Genomic DNA, 23,228 nt, shown 5'->3' on the forward strand with positions numbered 1-23,228 from the left:
TCCTCACCTAACACAGCAGTCGGCACAAGTGGATCATTGGGCACTGCAGGAAAACAAAGCTCATGAAGAAATACATTACCTTCAATTGGTGTATTTTTTGTTTTATCAATAAAGAAACATAGATAATTTTATAAAGTCACATAGCAGTGTCTATTAGTGAAATAGAGAACACACAGTCTGCTTTGTTGAAAGCAATGTTTGCATTTTACACAATGCCATAAACGCACAAAATTATCCACTACGACCCAATTAGGCTATCTTCTAAGCATTTGCTGCTTGACAGCCACAGAGTAAACTCTCAGGTAGTTTTGCCAGTGCAGCTGCCAACAGCTAATTGAACAGTTAGGAAGCAATTGCTGCTATTAGAAACTCAGTTCTAGCCTAAATGCACCCTGTGTTTTTCACAGGGCGTAGCTGAAATGCCCTTGATTGAAACATTCATCAGCAAATTCTCTGATGAAAGAAAAGTGAAACATCACAAGTACTTAAATCAGCAAGTGGACACCTTACTTTCACACTACACTCTTAGTAAATTATGGCATATTAAGCCTGGCGTGCTCTGGTCCATGGGGTCACGAAGAGTCGGACACGACTAAACGACTAAACAACAACAACAACAACAAGCCTAATTTACATACTGTTCCTTTTAGGGATCTTGGAGCCTTTCTCCCAAGGCAGGCATGGAAAAGAACTCCATGGGCTCATAAACACCCACTTTAAAGGAAAAGTGAGCTTTTTAACACTTCCAAATTATTTCTAAGCAAGAGAAGAATTTCCGATTTCACTGGCTGATAATTAGCTTTCTTTGGGAACAGCCAAGGACTGTGGAGGCTTTGGCATCCCAAACCAACTGCTTAAGCCCTACAAATGTCTTAAAATTGGCCTTCCATTGCACTAAAAGGTAAAGGGACCCTTGACCATTAGGTCCAGTCGTGGCCGACTCTGGGGTTGCGGTGCTCATCTCGCTCTATAGGCCGAGGGAGCTGGTGTACAGCTTCTGGGTTATGTGGCCAGCATGACTAAGCCGCTTCTGGCGAACCACAGCAGTGCACGGAAACGCCGTTTACCTTCCCGCCGGAGCGGTACCTATTTATCTACTTGCACTTGACATGCCTTTGAACTGCTAGGTTGGCAGGAGCAGGGACCGAGCAATGGGAACTCACCCCATTTTAGAGAGAGGAGTGGAAGCCAAATTCAACGGTGAGGGAGAAGGCCACCCTCCTGTGGAAGACCTGTGGAGAAGGAGGTCTTCTCCCTCATGCTTGGATTGGGCTCCCAGTCTTGCAGGAACTAATGGAACAAATTGTTCCAGTAGGGAAGGAAAAAAGATATTTCAAGGTACAAACCTGAGACTGAGGAGAAGAGGTAATCTACCATGAACACTTACCACCCCTCTCAAATTGAATCCCCCATAGTGTCTTTAACCCATCCTTCAAGTGGAAAATTTGACATATGGACTATCACTAGAACAGGGCACAGCAAGGCACTGAGAGAGTTAATTGATTTATCTTGGCTAAGGAAAGAAGGGACAACATATGCTCTTTTCTTAAGAATGCTACCATTGTGCTTGCTATTACATGAGCACCTAGAAAATGGTAGAAATAACTAGGCTGGGCAAAAAGGTAACTAGTCTCATAATCCATGTTTTTTGTCCCAAACAGCTTGCAGCAATCTCTGAGCCAGGTAGTACACTAGTTAGGAAAGGGACCAGCTAAGTCAACAATGTACTTTGAATGTCTTAGAGGGCTGTCACATGATACTACATTTTTACAGTGTATAGATCATTGATGGGAAGTTCTCAATACCCTGCAGCCAACCACGCCTGCCAAAAATACTCTCTGGAGGTTTGGCCTGAGAGGGATCTTCCTGAACCAATACAGTCGTACCTTGGTTCTCGAACAGAATGCGTTCTGGGAGTCTGTTCAACTCCTGGAACCGTTTGGAAACCAAGGACCGTCCTGCAGCCAATTAGAAGCCGCAGAAGCCATTTGGCTTCTGAAAATCGTTCAGAAACTGGAGCACTCACTTCCGGGTTTCAATTTCAACTTCTGGGAGTCGATTTGTTTGGAAGTCAAAGCATTTGAGATCCAAGCTACGGCTGTACCGCTTCTGGGAGTGGCTGGAGGAGGGGGGCCATCACCCAAAATTGGGGTTGGGTGTGACTGTTGCATACAGTGGTACCTCAGGTTAAGTACTTAATTCGTTCCAGAGGTCCGTACTTAACCTGAAACTGTTCTTAACCTGAAGCACCACTTTATCTAATGGGGCCTCCTGCTGCTGTTGCGCCGGCGGAGCCCAATTTCTGTTCTTACCCTGAAGCAAAGTTCTTAACCTGAAGCACTATTTCTGGGTTAGCGGAGTGTGTAACTTGAAGCGTATGTAACCTGAAGCATATGTAACCCGAGGTACCACTGTAGTTCAAGTGTCTCACTAAATTAATTTATTTAGTGTAAATGTAACAGCACCTCTACAGAGCACCTATACACAGAAACAAAGCAAGTTGCCAGCTTCAGTTACAACGACCATTTAAGCTCTGCCACCACTGTACTTACATCTGGGACTGAAGTTATGGGAATCCATAAAGGTGACCGAGAGAGGGTCCTCTGCATGAAGCGTGCTTTGATCAGCGTAACTCCTATCCATTGCGTTCACCATATGGGTCATTTCTTGCCTGGCGTTTCCCATTGCATCTTTGCGTTTCTTAGCAAGTTTGCTGCCCAGCCAAAAGCCAAAAGAAAAAAGCAAAAAAATGAAAGTCATCATAATTTTTCCATCTGGTGATCAATAACATGTAACAGTACCAAAGTGAAAGAATCTCTCAAACTTAAGAGCAGCTTTAGACGCTCTGGTACCCACAACCACGAAAATGTTCAAGTGCCTTGCAGTTTCAGATGATGAGTTGCCGTTGTAATGTCTGGAAAGGAACTTGCACAGGAAGGGTATTCAACTTGGGCACTTTTCATCTTTAGTAACCTGCAGCCTGATCCTAACCACATCGACTCAGAAATAAGTTGGAAATATTTCAGTTGGGACTTGCTTTCAAGTGGGTAGAATTGGGAGTTCGCTTTAGTTTCACAAGGAGCTTGTCAAGAACAGTGCAAGCATTGGAAACATTAAGGACTTGTGCTTCCGACTTGCTACTGCCAATGATGAAGCTAATCTTAGGAGTTTACAGGACAAATTTACACACTGCAGTGATCCAAACTTGTATCCATGCCACTATTTTTATTTCTTGTTGTGAGATAATATTTATCGTCTAGAAATGTTTTTGTTTACAAATCCATATTCTTCTCTCCCTTTAATTGCTGTTTTTCCATGCAATTATGCCAAAATACTCAAATTGGAAACAAAATTCCATTTTAACTTAACCTTTATACAAATAAACAGCATAATTATATCAAACGATCTTTGACCTATGTTTTGATTTGTAGTCAGAGAATTCATTTTTCAGGTTTTTCCTACCACATCTTCTGCTCTATCATTTAATTGCTTAGATTGACAAAGGTATGCTAACAGCACAACAAAAGGAAGATAGTTCTGTTCATGATAGGATTACATCTCACAGATCACCTTTGAATTAATTAATTAATTTGTACACTGCACTTCATCCGTAGATCTCAGGGCAGTTCACAACATACCAATACAAGATAACAAAATAAAATAAGAACCCCCCCTCCCCCACAAAACCCCCAATAACCTCCCCTCCCCACCAAACATATTTTAAAGGGTATAGGATGTTAATTAGCCAAAGGCCTGGCTGAGGAGGTAGGGTTTTGCCTGGTGCCTAAAGGTATATAATGAAGGCGCCAGCTGTTCTCCTGCAGCAGAAGTGAGGAATTGGATCCAGCCCTTGATCCAGAAGTAGGCTTCCCATCTATCCATCACCTGATGTCTTATGACATCAGGTCATTTAAAGTTCAAGCCCAGTACAGTACAGGCTTGCATTCAAGCCACAGCTGAAAGAATTATTTCTGTTACCATCAGCGGTGGAGGAAGCCGCCCATAGGGGCGGGGTGCACCACGGGGCCTCCGGAGTCTGCCTGCCTGCCTCCTCCCACTCAGCCGCCCTACAGCTGGGGGGGGGGGAGGCAGAAGGCAGACCATTTGGGCAGCACAGAGCCTGCGTGTGCCCAAGCCACCACATCTCTCCCAGGAGAGACATGTGGCTCAGGCACACTGCAGGCCCTGCGATAAGTGCCGCCTGGCATTTTGTCACCCTCCTCAGTGGTGACACCCGGGGGAAACCACACCCGCTGCACCCCCCTGCCTCTACCCCTGCAGAACAACAGAAAAAGAGGCAATATTTTTTAAAATGCCAAATTTTGGTCACAAAGAAAGTATGAGAGCACCCACTGCATTCCTATTTTTTCTTTTGCAGCTGCAGCTGCAGCTTGAATCATCCCTTCCCTGACATCATATAACTTCACTCACAGGACAGGCGAGCGTGGTTTGCCCCAAACCCTATGGTGGGCTAAGTTTTGAGAAAGGAAAGTCCAATGCTGCAAAGAAAAATATTGCATAGGAACCTGGAATGTAAGAACCATGAACCTAGGTAAGTTGGAGGTGGTCAAAAATGAGATGGCAAGAATAAATATTGACATCCTGGGCATCAGTGAACTAAAATGGACGGGAATGGGCGAATTCAGTTCGGATGACCGTCACATCCACTACTGTGGGCAAGAAACCCGTAAAAGAAATGGAGTGGCCCTCATAGTCAACAAAAGAGTGGCGAAAGCTGTACTGGGATGCAATCTCAAAAATGATAGAATGATCTCGATACGAATCCAAGGCAGACCTTTTAACATCACAGTAATCCAAGTTTATGCACCAACTACTGATGCTGAAGAAACTGAAATTGACCAATTCTATGAAGACTTACAACACCTTATAGAAGTGACACCAAAGAAGGATGTTCTTCTCATTATAGGGGATTGGAATGCTAAAGTAGGGAGGCAAGAGATAAAAGGAACAACTGGCAAGTTTGGCCTTGGAGATCAAAACGAAGCAGGGCAAAGGCTAATAGAGTTCTGTCAAGAGAACAAGCTGGTCATCACAAACACGCTTTTCCAACAACACAAGAGACGACTCTACACATGGACATCACCAGATGGGCAGTATCGAAATCAGATTGATTATATTCTCTGCAGCCAAAGATGGAGAAGCTCTATACAGTCAGCAAAAACAAGACCTGGAGCTGACTGTGGCTCAGATCATCAGCTTCTTATAGCAAAATTCAAGCTTAAACTGAAGAAAGTAGGAAAAACCACTGGGCCGGTAAGATACAATCTAAGTCAAATCCCTTATGAATACACAGTGGAAGTGATGAACAGGTTTAAGGATTTAGATTTGGTGGACAGAGTGCCTGAAGAACTATGGATGGAGGCTCGTAACATCGTACAGGAGGCAGCAACGAAAACCATCCCAATGAAAAGGAAATGCAAGAAAGCAAAGTGGCTGTCCAACGAGGCCTTACAAATAGCGGAGGAGAGAAGACAAGCAAAATGCGAGGGAGATAGTGAAAGATACAGGAAATTGAATGCAGATTTCCAAAGAATAGCAAGGAGAGACAAGAAGGCCTTCTTAAACGAGCAATGCAAACAAATAGAGGAAAACAACAGAATGGGAAGAACCAGAGATCTGTTCAAGAAAATTGGAGATATGAAAGGAACATTTCGTACAAAGATTACCATAATAAAGGACAAAAGTGGTAAGGACCTAACAGAAGCAGAAGACATCAAGAAGAGGTGGCAAGAATACACAGAGGAATTATACCAGAAAGATATGGATGTCTCGTACACCCCAGGTAGTGTGGTTGCTGACCTTGAGCCAGACATCCTGGAAAGTGAAGTCAAATGGGCCTTAGAAAGCATTGCAAATAACAAGGCCAGTGGAAGTGATGGTATTCCAGCTGAACTATTTAAAATTTTAAAAGATGATGCTGTTAAGGTGCTACACTCAATATGCCAGCAAATTTGGAAAACTCAGCAGTGGCCAGAAGATTGGAGAAGATCAGTCTACATCCCAATCCCAAAGAAGGGCAGTGCCAAAGAATGCTCCAACTACCGCACAATTGCACTCATTTCACACGCTAGCAAGGTTATGCTTACAATTCTACAAGGAAGGCTCAAACAGTATGTGGATCGAGAACTCCCAGAAGTGCAAGCTGGATTTAGAAGAGGCAGAGGAACCAGAGACCAAATTGCAAACATGCGCTGGATTATGGAGAAAGCTAGAGAGTTCCAGAAAGACATCTACTTCTGCTTCATTGACTATGCAAAAGCCTTTGACTGTGTCGACCACAGCAAACTATGGCAAGTTCTTAAAGAAATGGGAGTGCCTGATCACCTCATCTGTCTCCTGAGAAATCTCTATGTGGGACAAGAAGCTACAGTTAGAACTGGATATGGAACAACTGATTGGTTCAAAATTGGGAAAGGAGTACGACAAGGCTGTATTTTATCTCCCTGCTTATTTAATTTATATGCAGAATACATCATGCGAAAGGCTGGGCTGGATGAATCCCAAGCTGGAATTAAGATTGCCGGAAGAAATATCAACAACCTCAGATATGCAGATGACACAACCTTGATGGCAGAAAGTGAGGAGGAATTAAAGAACCTTTTAATGAGGGTGAAAGAGGAGAGCGCAAAATATGGTCTGAGGCTCAACATCAAAAAAACGAAGATCATGGCCACTGGTCCCATCACCTCCTGGCAAATAGAAGGGGAAGAAATGGAGGCAGTGAGAGATTTTACTTTCTTGGGCTCCATGATCACTGCAGATGGTGACAGCAGCCACGAAATTAAAAGACGCCTGCTTCTTGGGAGAAGGGCAATGACAGGCCTAGACAGCATCTTGAGAAGTAGAGACGTCACCTTGCCAACAAAGGTCCGTATAGTTAAAGCCATGGTTTTCCCAGTAGTGATGTATGGAAGTGAGAGCTGGACCATAAAGAAGGCTGATCGCCGAAGAATTGATGCTTTTGAATTATGGTGCTGGAGAAGACTCTTGAGAGTCCCATGGACTGCAAGAAGATCAAACGCATCCATTCTTAAGGAAATCAGCCCTGAGTGCTCACTGGAAGGACAGATTGTGAAGCTGAGGCTCCAGTACTTTGGCCACCTCATGAGAAGAGAAGACTCCCTGGAGAAGACACTGATGCTGGGAAAGATGGAGGGCACAAGGAGAAGGGGACGACAGAGGACGAGATGGTTGGACAGTGTTCTCGAAGCTACAAACATGAGTCTGTCCAAACTGCGGGAGGCAGTGAAAGACAGAGGTGCCTGGCGTGCTCTGGTCCATGGGGTCACGAAGAGTCGGACACGACTAAACGACTAAACAACAACAACAACAAAAGGACAAATTAGGTTCCCTACCATCACCCCGAAGTGTGGCAAATGGGGGAAACAATATTTTGACTTCTGTCCTTATACTTTTAAAAACAGAATTCTGTGCTGTTCACACAGTCTCCCAGAATGTCTCTCACAATGTTCACTGAATCTCACAGGATCCAAACTGTGCCTGCAAAGGAATTCCTATATGGCTGATATCCTTCCCATTTGTACACACCTGCGTACATTCACTATCATATGCAGAGGGAGAAGATAGATGTTCACTGGGCGGGGCTGAATCCTTAAGGTACAAGCAACTGCATTAGATTATCCTAATTAGTACACAAATATTTGTAAAACACTGGTGGTTTTTCACAGATAAAGCACCACAAAACACACCTGTGTTAATTAAGCACACAGAGCACTCAATTTGCAGTTAAACACAAATTGCATAAATACTCCTGCTTTCAGGACAATTGTTTATTTCGAACTGTGAAATCCCAAATAAAGTGTCTTCAGGATAGTTTATCATAATATATACTGCATATTAATAACATGTTGGTATACTATGTATTAAGTATGTGTGTATGAAACATATATTAAACTGTTCTTAATGGGAGACACAGTTGTAATTTAAGGAGCAGCTGAGAAAGGTATTTCTGGAATATTCATGGATAAGTAACAGACATCTTTAAAATGTGCATACATGTTCTTGCTTAGAAGTCATGCTCCTTAAGAAAAAAATCTGCCTTGTAGGGGATGTCTAGATTTGGTGAAGAAGAAAATGTCCTCCGGACATACTGAAAGACACTCTTCTCATACTATTGAGAAAATGCAGTTACAGCTAATTGATATGGATCCATTCAGATTCTTGGCACTGACAAATCTCTGCTCAAATTCAGTAACACAGCCCTCGTGTGCTTGGTCACATGTAGACCTAGACTGCTTCCACACTAGAGGTGGTGTTGTTTTTTACTGCTGCTAAGCCTTTGCTACTTTATCACAATAAGCCTGAAGCAGAAACATTTACTAAGATTCCACACAAGCATTGAGTGTAGCACAATATTATCACTACTGACCACACATACAACATACTTTCTCGGCCTGACTATTCTTTCTCCTGTGAATTCTTGCTTCACTTTCTGAGAAATATTGAAAGAGTTGGGTGTCAGTTGCTGTGGCTGCATTTTCCAAGGCCAGCGCCTTATAAATAGTGATAATTTGTAATAAAGACATAACTTGACTGGGAAATAATTTGGAGGTACTTTTCCACCCAGTGAATTTTTCTGGAATGCCCTATGTGGTAAGATTATTGATGCTAATTGGCTGTGTACCTGGTTGAGAAACTGCTCTGAGTCTTCTGGGGGGAAAAGTAGTTGGATGAATATATAAACAAGAAAGTGAAAATTGTTAAATAAATATGCAAGTCGAGAACTGCTCTGGGTCAACCCAACACAGCTGTTCCTTGGCTAAATTTACACTACATCCACTCAGTAAACAAGACAGCTGCACTACCAACCTGCAGCAGCAGGATGGGGGTCTGTTTGCCTCACTTCTATGCCATGAAGAAGCATGGTAAGGGGTTGAGCCAGCTGTGTGATGCTGGCTGGACCAACCTGGTGGGGCGGCAAGCTTGTCTTTAAAGGCAGCATTGTGATTTGTTTTTGAGGGAGTTGAACAAGGCCTGCAAAACTTTCTACTTGGCAAGTGGCATGAGGGGTGCCATGCCCAAGTAAGCTTCCTCTTGTGGTAAATGGAGGAGCACCCTGGTGCATTTTCATGGCGAGGGGCTGCTAACAAATATCCTGCTACTGCTCCCTGGTTTAAGGCGCTTTGGCAAGAGGGTCGCCCTTGAGTTATGACACTATCCAAGACTGTTCAGCAGGGGAAGTAAATGGCAGGTGTTTCCTTGGCATATTGTTTAAGAACAACAAGCAAACAAAAGCACGCATCATTTAGTTAACTTGGAGCTCCTCACTGCCTATCTCAAATTGAGCAGAGTGCCTTCCTAGTTTTTACCTTTAACAATTGGAAGCCTGCACTATTCGAGTATAGTTAAGAGTGGTGAAAAATTAAATGCTCAGGGCAAACCTCTACAAGTTTAATAAATAGTCACCCATAGTTAAATCTTTTTAAAGTATTGTGTCTTCGTTCCAGAGTGGGGGAACAAAGACATGAGATGGTGGTGGTGGGTGTTCCTTCAGCTGCTTGTGAAGCAATTGTCAATATTCAGCTATCATCTCATTATATATTTACAGCAGACGTGGCATAAATTCAGTTTTGTGATTGTGTTTCATACATGGATTTGCAGGTCCTCCACGAATCTCTGTTCACAGAGTTCTCAGCATACACTTCCCCCTCAAAATTACCAGTGACTATATTTAAAATTGTAGCTGTCAATAACTTTTACATGTGTAAAAATGGGATAGCAAGAACTAAAAATATAGGAGAGTTATTGCTGATCTTTAATCCCATCATACTATCCAAGGCTTTTATAGTTCAGGTGGCTTTTTCTCACCTATATACTAAAGCTCTCAGTCTTCCAGCCTTAATGCCACATTTAGGAAGGAAGGAAGGAAGGAAAGAAAGAAAGAAAGAAAGAAAGGGGGGGGGAAATAACCAGTCCCATCTCTTCATTTCACAAAACCCATTTTTGAAGCACCACTTCTTATAAGACTTCATAAAAACCCTTCAGGATAGTCTTTCAGATAGTGAAGACTGCAGCTAGGTTTCTGGTTAAGACAAGCTAAAAAGTCAACAGTACTTAAAGCCTTGCAAGTAGCTAAGTAGGTAACTGTGAAAAAGTTAATTTCCATGAAAAGGCTGTGGTGCTGTGATCTATAGATACCAAACTTAGAGGACATCTTAAGTACTTCTATGCACTGAGCTCCGAAGAGTGTCAGCAGCAAGCAAACAGGTAGTGCAACAGTTGCTTGTCGAGACCCCGCAGCCACCCCCTCGTTGGAAATAACTCACACAAGGACATGAATATTAGGTTTATGTTACTGGGCAAAATTGAGGAAGCGAGCAAAGAGGAAGTCCTCTGGCTCGCTCCTCCGTTTAAATGGCCCCGGCCACCCCCCCCCCCAGACAGCGGGTTGGCTGGCTGGGCTCTGACGTGGCCGGGATCCCCCAGGCAACGGGGGACAAGGTCCCCCGCCTCCAGTGGGGAGTGGGTGGCCACGCGGTCCACTGCAACTCCTCCCCACTGGGAAGTAGAGCGGATGAAATACACCATTAAATGATTTTTGTTGGGTGCATGCATTAAAAGCAGTACCACTCTTTTCTCTTAGTAACTCTCTTTCCTATGCCAGTCCCACAACTTGTGTTTGGGCTATCCGTAGTCTTAACTGGTATCAAAATCCCCAGCAGTGTTATGTGCTTGTGATCATTGCTCCAAATTAGAGCAAATGATCTGTAAAAATATTTAATTTGTGGACACATCTGTATTGGAAGTTAGATTGGCTTCAAACAGAGCCAGGGCCTTTTCAACTCTGGCTCCAGCCTGGTGGAACGCTCTGCCTCATGAGACCAGGGCCCTGCAGGATCTGATTTCTTTCCGCAGGGCCTGTAAGACAAGAGTTGTTCCGCCTGGCCTTTGGCTTGGAGCCAATTTGATTCCCCCTCCCTCTCTTTCTTTTTTCTTTTCCTTCTCCTCCTGCGATGAGGCTACATTTAATATTTTAATGTTTCAATATTTGAATGTTGTATTTTAATTTTGTTCTTAAGTTGTAATCATTCAACTTGTTTTTATTATTGCTTGTAAGCCACTCTGAGCCCGGCCTTGGCTGGGGAGGGTGGGGTATAAATTATAATTATAATTATAATTATAATTATTATTATTATTATTATTGCTAGCAGCCATCAGCTCCTTATAGCTTTGGTACTCTAGCTCAGGCCATGCAATCTCTTGTTTTGGAAACAATCAGCAATTTGTATTGGGGGCTGCCGAGAGTAGATAGACATTGTTAACCACCACAGCGTTCACCTCCATCAGCCTATGCAGTTGGCTAAGTAAGAAGGGAGGGAGTAGAGATACTCTATTATTTTGTGAAAATTGCATAGCATAATTACTTCTGGTTGTCCTGTTATTTAACAAGGGAATTGCAATTTGTCATAGTAAACTCAAGGATAACAAAGTCAGGCTACAGCAGCTTAGGTAGCTTTTGTTTAAAATGGAGTGGGTTTTTTGGTTATTTAAAATTGATATTTCAAAACCTTCTCCATTTAATACATGCTTCAGATTTACTGAAGGGCAGCTCTGTTCAAGTGCAGGCCTGTACATATATCATATGGCAGCTTGTTTTGAATTAGTAGCTTTTTTCAACCCTGCATTAGGCTGCTTCAAACTTTGTCTATGCTTCTACAAACCATTCTGACTGTTGCTACCATTTAACGCATCCCATGTGCAACATACAAGATAGGCATAGATCTTGTTGACAGGTCTGTTCCCCGAGAGTAAGAGAGATCAACCACTTAAACGCTTCAAAGAAAGCGTAACATTGCAAGCTCAGAGGAAATATCACTTTCAAACAGCTGCTGGATCACACTGTGAGGAGAAGAACAGGGTAGGAGAAGGAGCCCAGAAGCCTTCTTCAACTTTCTCAATGATAATTAGGTGGTTTTGGTGGAAGAGTCAAAATGAACAGAAGCCTTGAAGGGCTCATGTCTTTTTGTTACTTGACAAGAGGCCAGCTGCTGTCCCACCCATCCGCCATTGTGCCCTCATCTGGCTGGGTGATGGTGGACAACGTGCATCACTTTTACTTCATGTGGGGCTCCTGACAAGTGTATGCATTGCTCACATGTAGGTCAGCATCACGTACACTGGGAAACCCTTTTAGTTCCACCCCCATTACTGCATCAGCTTCCTTCAACCATTGCACATTTTACACATTTTTATTTTGTAAAAGAACACCAACACATAAACGCCACCTTCGTGTGTAAGGGATCTGCACAAATGGATCTGGTTGGGCGGGTTTCTCAAGAGCCCTTTGTGTTTGAGGTCATTTACAGACACAACACATGGTGTCAGAAGTGGAGTTTAAAGCAGACTCACACTCTAGCACCATCCTAAAGTTTAGCCTAGCTACTTTTTTTTTTCTTTCGGGGTGGTGGGTGCTGTGAGAAACAGTGTACATTCCCTGTCATTTCTTCCCCTGAAGTGGGAAGACTTCACTCTGCCTCAGATTAGAGCTGAGTCCAGTTCACTGCTCAATGAAGAAAACTACCTATCACATTACATGAACCTAGAAAGAAGCCCAAACTTGATTTTAGAATGAAAATTAAATTGTAGTGAAACCGAAAGAAACAAATAGATATATAGAAATAATGTTTCTACATTCATTTAGAATACAATATCCCTTTAAAAATAAAAGCGAAAAGCCTTAGAAAATGTTTAGCTCCTAAAAAAAAGAAAATCAAAATTATATGGAAAAATGTAGCAAAGTATTAATACTTTTTGTCCCTTTTTTTTTTGAAAAGGGATACTGCATCTTCAAACACGTAAAGAAGTAAGTCACCCATTTCTACTTACAGGTAGTAGGAGTAAGAATAGTAGCTCCTCCTGGCAAGCAAATCACAGACAGTGGAAAAAGAGAAGCAATGGTGAATGAAAAGCGTGACTCGGTCACATTCAATAAAGCAGAGAAATGTGCGTTTTTTTTTTAAAAAAATCATGTTTTATTGGTTAGCATTACAAACTTGCTCATGCACTGATTAGCCTTACGGTGCCATGCAATTAAAAAAAATACGTTAGCATATAAAAATGATTTCGGTATTAGAAAGAGATTGCTGGAGAAAAATGACATGCTGACACTTCATTTATTGTGGGGGGAAAAGGAAATTAAATGGGTTATGTATTTTCATGCAGTTCAGCATAAATGTGATGACTGATAACTACCTAAATGTCATGACATACAGAACAGGTGTGTACAGGTCATGTGCTCTCAATTGTTCCCTTTCCTTTTTGTCTAACTTTCAGTTACAAACTGGCAGAGCTGTGTTAACAAACAACTAAGATGGCTGCTTACAAGTATACAGCTGTAAGCGGTTTTTTGGGGGGAACATCCTATATAGATAATAGGTCTATGCTGTCATTTTTGCAGTAGATGTGCATGTATACTAAGGAACACACACACACACACACACACACACACACACACACACACACACAGCTTCTGCTGCTGCTTCTAAATCTTAAAAATGAAAATGTTGATACACACATGCTTAGCTTAAAAAAAGAAGTACACAAATGGAAAGAAATGAGGTACATTTGGAAATATTTCAACAATGGTCAAAAAAAAGTTAGTTGCTATTTAAGAGATGCAGTATCCCTTTTCTTATGCAGTTTGATTACTTTGTAAAACTCTATAACAGCTAATAGAGTTTCATCTACTTCAGCTTCAAATCAGTTTGTACAAAATGATCAGGCAAAGCATAAGACACTTCTGATTCATGAAATCATACAAAACTGCTTATCACTCAGATTTCCCCCCAACAAATCAAATTTGGAAATCTGTTTCAATGCGTAAGAGTAATTAAACCAATGTGAAATTAGCAGGTATGTTTTCTGATCTTCCTAAAAGTGTTAATAACGTCCAAGTATCAAAAGGGATACCACATGATGGAATCACTAATATGTATGTACAGAATGGTTATATTTATAGCACCTAGTAGTATACAAGCGCTTAAGATTAAAACTTAAAGCATATTCAGTCTAATGCTATTGTGTTTGCAGTGTGGTGGTGTATACTAGGAAAAAAATCATTTAGTAAAAAAAGAAGGCAGGAGGATAGATTACTTTAGAAACCTTGTTAACATAAAGGGCTTCAGGGAATTCCAGTTTTGTCAATGGGAATGACAATAGTTTCACATAATTAAGGGGACTGATGGGCTGAAACTACCACAAGATGAGAAAGGGTGCATATGTTGGTAACTCAAATGGACTGGGCTCAATATTACTATTCTAGAAAAGCTTACAAATCTTGATTGAATAAGTCATAAAGGCTTATTCACAGTGGGCAGTTAGGTTTCCACAAAATTCAGACAAATGGTATACCACACTTATAGCATAGGCTTTTGTCAGATGTGAAGAACCCTGTGGCCATCAGCCCCAGCCAGCATGGTCAGTGGTCAAGTATAATGGGAGTTATTGAGCAACATCTGGAATACCACGGGTTCCCCCCTCTGCTTTTGGTGGGGCATGGGTCTGGGCTGGTTATAAGCCTCTGAGTCAAGATACCTATTATGTTTAGCACATGAGATCAACCTAGCTCTGCCTGCTGAGAATTTTGCTCTCAAACATGCAGAGAAATTTGGAACTTGCTTTTTCTGCGCTTATTCTATCTCCTTTGCAACTCAGTTTACCCCTTGAGTTGGGAAGGAGGAAGATTAGTGTGAAATTACCAACAATCAAGGCAAAAAGCTCAGACGAACAGTAGACTAGGCTGTGAATCCTCTTTACTGTGAGTCTGAATATACTTTCTGCAGCTCTTTCTCTCTCTCTCTCTCTCTGTGTGTGTGTGTGTGTTGATGGGGAAGTTCCCAACATCCAGAGCCAAGGGGATTTCATTTGGCAAGCATAATGTACGAGCCTAACTTTAAGATGTGCTAGACCATTTTAATGTCCAAACACCATGCCAAAAAATAGCCATGTGAATGTCCCTTTAAGCCAGCTCTAATATATTTCAATATAGTTGCATTAGGCTCTTCGGAATGTACTGCATTAACAAAGATTAAGGAAATACCCTCAATGACGCTTGCCCAAAGCTCACATGTAATATTGCCCACTTCTATTGCGGGAAACAAGAAGAAAGGGAACGAATGATGTTAAGTATTAGAGGAGACACCTGATTAAGTTGTCATATTGAAAAATGTCCAATAAGTGAAGTCTCAATGACTGAGTTAATTTCTTGCCTATGTTGAATATGGAATAGGATAGGATGTTAGCATGTTATGTACCACCTGCAGCTGTAATACCAGGTATCACTTACATCATGTACCAGTTTCAGGTTTGGGTGGCCTTTTTATTTTATTTTTTGAAATGGGTTTAAATTGATGATGCTAATTTACCAACAAATGAAAGAATCTTAGTTTAAAACCTATAGAATACAGCTGTGTATTCAATATCAGATATATTTAAATTCACTTCCGTGAACCCATAGATGCAGGATATGTATGAAACACTCTCTTCAATGACCAGGGATCAATTGCAGGCAAACAGGAAGACTACCCAATTAAATCAGTGTCCCGGGAGGATTTATAGCCATGACATTTATATCTAAATTAACAGAGTTTATCAGAAAGTCCCTACATTGCAAGGTGTCCCCAACTTGTTCATGTTGCAGCATGAACAAGTTGGGAAAACACTTAGGCATTGTGGCACATATGTATGAAAATGTCATAAAAATCAGGTTCAATAGATCTAAATTCACTTCTGTGAACTTGAGCAGGTGATGAAACTACAGTTTTGATAGTGTTGTCAACAGTTATCCTCAGATGCGGAAATACGTGTTTGCACATGTGTGTATGAGGACACCCACCCTGGAAAAAATGGGATTTGAAATTACAGTTGCTGACAGACTGTGATTTCAACACATGGCATTCCATAACAGCTTTGAGGTTTCTTCCCACTTGAAACACAAAACAAATGCATTGAAATGGATAGCTACTGAAATTCAACCAGAGTTCTGGAGAATCTGGCATGAGACCTGTAGAACAGGCTGGGCAAACAGAAGTGCCCCGAAGAACTCTGCAATCAACCCCCAAGCCAGTCTTTGGGAAGTTCCTATGCCATGCCTACTAGGGAAAGCTGTGAGCCTGATTCCTTTTAATGCCCTGTGTAACACATCCCTCCATCTTATGTGCCAGCAACTGGGCCCATGCATATAGGCCTATTTTTTAAACTATAAAATCTAGAAATGTATTTTGTTTAAAGAAACTTGAGATTATAACATAAATCCATGGGTCACTTACACTGCAATACTGTGCATGTCTACTTGGAAACAAGTCACACTGCCGTCCAAATGTGCATAGGATCACAGTTTTTAAAAATGTAAATCTGGGTCCATGTGCCCCATGTTTCCTCTCTCCTAATGTTTATGTCATATAAATAACAACCCGCTCAGTGTGCACTTCCAGAGTATGGGGAAGCATGGGAAGGGCAAGAGAGGACCAATATGTAGATGCTGAAATTGCTGTGGGTGTAGGAATAGCCTATCAGATATTACTATGCATACAAATGATAATGAGATACCTGCCCCTAATATGATGAGGTCGTAGGTAAGCATCAAATCCTGAAGGGAAGTTGTATGCTAAATTACATTCTAAGGACATTCCCTACTGAAATATCTTTGCAACCCTAACAATAACTTATTTTTAGATTCAGCAGAGATTGGGACTTTAAAAATCAGCACCTTAGTTTGCATGGATGCCTAATAAAGTCGGGCTTTTTGCCACTTTAATATGAATTGCCCTACAGTATTATGTTTATTCTTAAGCACAGAGGTACACAACAGGAAAAAAAAAGTGAAAGCACTGTTGGGAAAATCACATATGTATCTAACTAACACAGAACACTATAAGCATACCTAAGGTTTCTAATGCAGACGTTTCTTCTCCATGTTATATATCTCCAGGGGGTAATTGTAAAAAGGCAAAAAATTAAAAAAAAATCTAATGGAAACCATTTAGACACATATGACTTTCAGGTACAATTCTTTTTTTTTCCCTACTTGGTAAAAATGGATAGAAAAATTATTTCATTTCAACATGACAAGAAACAAATTTATCCTTGTTCTAAGTACTTTCCAAAAAATTGTACCTTGCTGAGTTTTTTAATTGTGAAAAAGAGAAAACTCTTCGCAATGCACAAAATTTTTGAACCAAAGCAGCCCATAGTTAGTGCTAAAGCACAGGTTCATTTTCCAGCTTCTCTAGTTAAGGAACTGCAGGTTGGGTGGGAATGAAATCTGTCTGAGACCTTGAAGACCTGTGTCCTCTCAGAGCGATCAGTGCTGGGGCGAGATGGAAACTGACTCAATAAAAGCAGTTTCGTATCTCCAAACTGTCTTACTCTGAAATGTTGAGGTTTGTGCATCCAAAAGGGATTGAAACGAAGAAAAAATGCAGGAAAAGAGGGATGAGGCCATTTCTTATTAGCACCTTAACAATCCATTGATGATGATTATGCAAGTTTATGCCAGATTAACAAAGTTAATCATATTTCATTTAAAAGTTCAATGTTATTTAAAAAGAAACATGTAAGCCATTCCCTGCGAAGTTTTACAATCATTCCTTTTTGCCTGAGTTCTTTATTATTCCAGAAGATGGCGCTATTGATTTTTTTTCTCATGCCTTTGGAGATTACTAAGAAAAAAAAAGTGTTTTTGTTCAGACTCCTGCCAATACACTTTTGCACTTGAAGGTTTGTGTACTTATAACTCAATGGAAAAAATATGGTGATGTAATGTGATTTTAACTATTGCCTTCTATTATTTTCAAAGGTGGTAATGAAGGTGACATAATTCATACAATCTTTTCTAAGACAATCTGGCTAGATACAGCAGACTCGTTAGCGCCAATGCAAAGACCAATATTGCCTTAAACCTTATGAAATAGGATAGTAGGTAAATAAGAAACAATTATTTCAGTTACATCGATGTTTTGTACATGCCATTGACTGTATACATTTAATAGCCTTGGACTTTTCAGAAAGTTTGCTTTTTACTCTAAAATATTAGTTCCCTACTCTGCAATATGTCTTAGTTTCAGAATAAGAATGTAGTCCCTGACAAAGGTTTTCATGAAATGTCCTGTGAAAAAAAATTCTTTTAGATTACTTGACAACACCGAATGAAAAGAAAATGGCAAATTAACGATACCTACCTTTTTTTGACAATTAATATGACCAGGAGGAGGAGGAGAATGAAGACCAGAATTCCTGCACTTATCCCTGCTATTTTCACAACACGATCCGTCTGCTTAGCTGGGTCAGGAATTACCTCTGGTTCTTCTGTTGCTGCTGCTGAGAGAAAAAGAAATAAAAGTTATTTGAATTCCTCGGATCAGAGAAGATCATGGCCCCAATCAAAAGGAGTCCAGAATGTTAACCTGGGCCACACACAAGGATCACTTTTAAAAAGCTAACTGATCAGCTGCTTTGAAGAAAGGAACTGAATCCTGCTATCTTCCACTTGAAAATCTGATGGATAGGCTTCCAGCTTTATTGAAGGGATTCTTAATATTGGACTCACTAGTTCACTTTTGAGATGCATATTCATATTTTCCCTACCCTTCCCTTTCGCTTCTCTCTGCTATGTTCCTTTGTCTATCTTGCATGTTTTGTATTGTACTCTCTCCTAAGAAAATGTAAACAACAACAACAAAAAGGGAATGCGGTGGGTGTCAGTCATGCAATCCTCCGGACACTGGGACACAACACTAAGGGCTCATCCACATTCCCCATGGAAAACCAGCTGTTTACTGCTGAATCAGAACAAATGTCAGCTGGGTTTTCTGTGAATGGACATTTGTTCCACTTTGGTGGTAAAGAAGCAGGTTTTCCAGAGGAAAGTGGCAGCGTGAATGGAAAACTGCTCTGGCCTGTGCCTAGAAAGTGTGCATTAGCCCATGGTTGCTCTAGCCAATAAATTGGTAAAGAAATATTGCGGGAATGGAATAAAAAGTTGTCTGAATTCAGCCTGTGTGTGCAGAAGCTACGAAAAAGCAAATCCCATGCTAGGAATTACAATATGGACTGAAAGTTAAAACTTCCAGTATCACAACACCCTTATGCAAACTTGAAATACGATAAACAGTGCTACTTGCCACACTGGAAAAAAATATATTGTAGAGTTTGAAAAACGTTCTGAGAAGGGCAACCAAAATTACTGGGGTCCAGAGCATCTTCCCTATGAATAAAGGACACAAGAGCTGAGGCTTTTTGGGTTAGTGAGGAGGGGAAGCAGCTGGAGAAAGGACACCATGGGAGTTAATAAAATTACGGATGGTACAGTGTGTGTTTCCCCCTACACTTAAAACTGGAATTTGAGGTTAGCTAATGAAACAATATTATCCAGCTTCAACTGGGTGCAGTAGCATGTATAGACCTTTCCAGGGTTGACCTGTGCAAGTGAGTTAGCAGAGTTTGCAGGCCAGGTGCCCCACCTTCACCCTACAGAGCCAGACAAGGTGTTCAGGCAGTCACTTTGCTTATCTCACTTTTATAAAGTTGTGGCCTTGTAACTTCATATGCTGATGCCTCCCCACCCCCCACCGTTTGCTGCTTCAAATGTCAATTTCCATTTAATCTCTAATGCACCCTGGAATAATGCGATTTTTTAACACTGCGCTAGTTCTGCATTTTCACTTTATAACTACCCTGCAAGAAACACATTGTCCCGAGGACATTCATGTGACCTTGGTTGTGTCATTAAATCCAAACATAGACATTGTCATTATCCCCGGAGAACATCCTGTATTTTAGAATAGTTAACAGAACTATTTGCATTAAGATGAGGGTAAACAATGGCTCTGTCTGAGGTACAGTTAAGCAGGAACTGTATGCACAATGGAAATTGTCTTAAAGGAAGAGTAAAGTAAAATCCAGGTAGAGGTTTCAGAGCGTCTCTAGAGGATTCCGTATTCAGAACACTTGTTTGACCAGCATCACTGTAGATTTGGTGACTTTTAAAAAATGCCATCATTAGTTTTAATAATTTGCAAACTCCACAAGTTCATCAACCAGCATTGTGAATATACAAATGTAAGGAGAAAACCTATGTTTGTAGATCTGCACTTGCAATTAGGTCCAGAACCAAGAAAGCCTGGCCTTTAACAAAATTATAATAGAATAGTACATATATTAGGTTGTTTTTTCAGGACCTCAAAGAAGTTTACAACACAATGCTAAACATTAATAGCATGAGGAATGTTTCATTGAGCTGTGTTCTCCAATGATCTCCCAGGTAGCATATGCATGAACAGGATACCCTCATACCATTCTCTGAGTGCATTATATACCTTAGGTTTTATGTGCACTGAATGGAGAATGTGTCTAGACTCTGGCTTTCAGTTAAAGGCATGGAGAATGTGCACAACTTGACAAAGGAATAAATAGTGAATTCGTTAGTTACCCAGACTGTCATACTATTGCATTTAAATATATATTATACTTTGTAATATTCTCTCCCACCATTCTAAATGCTAAAATGATTTTCTGTGACATGACACCACTGAGATTCAGTGTCTCACGATCCAGCCAGTAACAGGCTTTTAAAACCTACTAGTTTGCAGATTCCTGATCTTGCTGACCTAACACAATCAGTGAGGGCATGATGAGTAGTGCCCCAGCATACTAAAGTCTCTTCTAGAAATCATTCTGACATATTTGATTTAACACATTGCTCATCACCTGCAAGGCATCCTTTTTAGAAAAGAGCTTCATATATCACATTTGGAGAAAAGCTTCGTAGCAATTACATCATGAATTTGTCCACTGCACCATAAGCATCTGCCCATCGCAATGCCCACAATTCAGTTATTTTATATATCACTAAATAACCCAAGGGACCCTCAGGTTTAGGCTGGTCATCTCTATCATCTATCTATCTATCTACAGTGAGGGGGGGAAGTACCGTATTTTTCGCTCTATAACACGCACCCGACCATAACACGCACGTAGTTTTTAGAGGAGGAAAATCCGTAGGCATGCCACCCGTAGGCATTCCCTCCATAACACGCAGAGACATTTCCCCTTACTTTTTAGGAGGAAAAAAGTGAGTGTTATGGTGCAAAAAATACGGTATTTGATCCCCTGCTAAATTTGCCCATTTGCCCTCTGACTAAGAAATGACCAGTCCATAATTTTAATGGTAGGTTTATTGTAGCTGTGCGAGACAGAATAACAACAGGAAAACCCCCAGAAACCCAGAAGACAAAAGTCAGAGATTGATGTGCATTATAATGAGTGAAATAACTATTTGATCCCTTTGCAAAAGATGACTTAGTACTTGGTGGCGAAACCCTTGTTGGCAATTACAGAGGTCAGACGTTTCTTGTAGGTGGCCACCAGGTTTGCACACATCTCAGAAGGTATTTTATCCCACTCCTCTTTGCAGATCCTCTCCAAGTCAGTAAGATTTCGAGGCTGATGTGTAGCTACTTGAACCTTCAGCTCCCTCCATAGATTTTCAATGGGATTAAGGTCTGGAGACTGGCTAGGCCACTCCAGGACCTTAATGTGCTTCTTCTTGAGCCACTCCTTTGTTGCCTTAGCCGTGTGTTTTGGGTCACTGTCATGCTGGAATACCCATCCTCGACCCATTTTCAATGCCCTGGCTGAGGGAAGGAGGTGCTCACCCAAGATTTGATGACACATGGTCCCCTCCATCATCCCTTTGATGCAGTGAAGGTGTCCTGTCCCCTTAGCAGAAAAACACCCCCAAAGCATAATATGTCCCCCTCCATGTTTGATGGTGGGGATGGTGTTCTTGGGGTTGTAGGCAGCATTCCTCCTCCTCCAAACACGGCGAGTTGAGTTGATGCCAAAGAGCCCGATTTTGGTCTCATCTGACTACAACCCAGTTCTCCTCTGAGTCATTCAGATGTGACTGGCAAACTGCAGATGGGCCTGTACATGTGCTGTCTTGAGCAAGGGGACCTTGCAGGCTCTGCAAGATCTCAGTCCTTCACAGCGTAGTGTGTTACCAACTGTTGTCATGGTGACTATGGTCCCAGCTGCCCTGAGATCATTGACAAGTTCCCCCCATGTAGTTCTGGGCTGCTTCATCACCGTTCTCCTGATCATTGCAACTCCATGAGATGAGATCTTGCATGGAGCCCCAGACAAGGGAGGTTGACAGTTATTTTGTGTTTCTTCCATTTGCAAATTATTGCACCAACTGTTGTCACCTTCTCACCAAGCTGTTGGCAATAGCCTTGTAGCCAAAACCAGCCTTGTGCAAGTCTACAATCTTGTCCCTGACATCCTTGGACAGCTCTTTGGTCTTGGTCATGTAGCTACTTTGGAATCTGCTGGATTGATTGCTTCTGTTGACAGGTGTCTTTTGTACAGGTACTGTAATGAGCTGGGATTACAGGTAAGACCTCTCCCTTACAGCAGGTGCTTCTAATCTCAGCTCGTTACATACAGTGAAGATACCAGGTAGCCTGACATCTGACTGGTTGATAGCAGATCAAATACTTATTTCACTCATTATACTGCACATCAATTTCTGACTTTTGTCTTCTGGGTTTCTGGGGGTTTTCCTGTTGTTGTTCCATCTCTCACAGCTACAATAAACCTACCATTAAAATTATGGACTGGTCATTTCTTCGTCAGAGGGCAAATGGGCAAATTTAGCAGGGGATCAAATACTTTCCCCCTTCACTGTATCTATCTATCATCTATCTATCTATCTATCTATCTATCTATCTATCTATCTATCTATCTATCTATCATCTATTTATCTATCATCTATCTATCTATCTATCTATCATCTATCTATCTATGTATCTATCTATCTATCTATCTATCTATCTATCATCTATCTATCTATCATCGACACAAAACTGCCTCAAAGTGACTACAATGTAAGAGTAGAACTACTAAAACAAAATATAGGAATAAGAGTGCCTCAGTCTTATCTGTATTCAGCTTCACTTTATTGGCTCTCATTACTGAGGCCAGACAGTGAGTTAGCACATGTATTTTTGAACCTGCAGGTGTTTTAAAAAACAGCTGCATATCATCAGCATAATGTGACAGCATGCCCCAAAACTCTTGATGACGCCAGTCATCAGTTTCATGTAGATATTAGAGCAGTATGGGGGATAAATCTGATCCCTGCAACACCTCACAGTGAAGATTCTCTGGAGCCAAACATCACCCACGAG

At 41.3% G+C, this 23,228-nt stretch overlaps 1 protein-coding gene across 8 annotated transcripts in view; it reads right to left on the minus strand.

Moving 5' to 3' along the window:
* PTPRK (protein tyrosine phosphatase receptor type K) overlaps positions 1-23,228 on the minus strand; it is a 334,736-nt gene that overhangs the window by 28,575 nt on the left and 282,933 nt on the right. For 3 of the 8 annotated variants that reach the window (XM_053381864.1, XM_053381866.1, XM_053381867.1), the window contains exons 14-16: positions 18,219-18,357; positions 2,553-2,713; positions 8-43 (exon numbers count right to left, since the gene is read on the minus strand). In XM_053381864.1, coding sequence (XP_053237839.1) covers positions 8-43; positions 2,553-2,713; positions 18,219-18,357 — 336 coding nt within the window. The remainder of the gene's footprint in view (positions 1-7; positions 44-2,552; positions 2,714-18,218; positions 18,358-23,228) is intronic. The other 5 variants (XM_053381868.1, XM_053381869.1, XM_053381870.1 and 2 more) reach the window with 3 other exon arrangements.

Source organism: Podarcis raffonei, chromosome 3 (assembly GCF_027172205.1).
Source record: "Podarcis raffonei isolate rPodRaf1 chromosome 3, rPodRaf1.pri, whole genome shotgun sequence".
Taxonomy (NCBI): domain Eukaryota; kingdom Metazoa; phylum Chordata; class Lepidosauria; order Squamata; family Lacertidae; genus Podarcis; species Podarcis raffonei.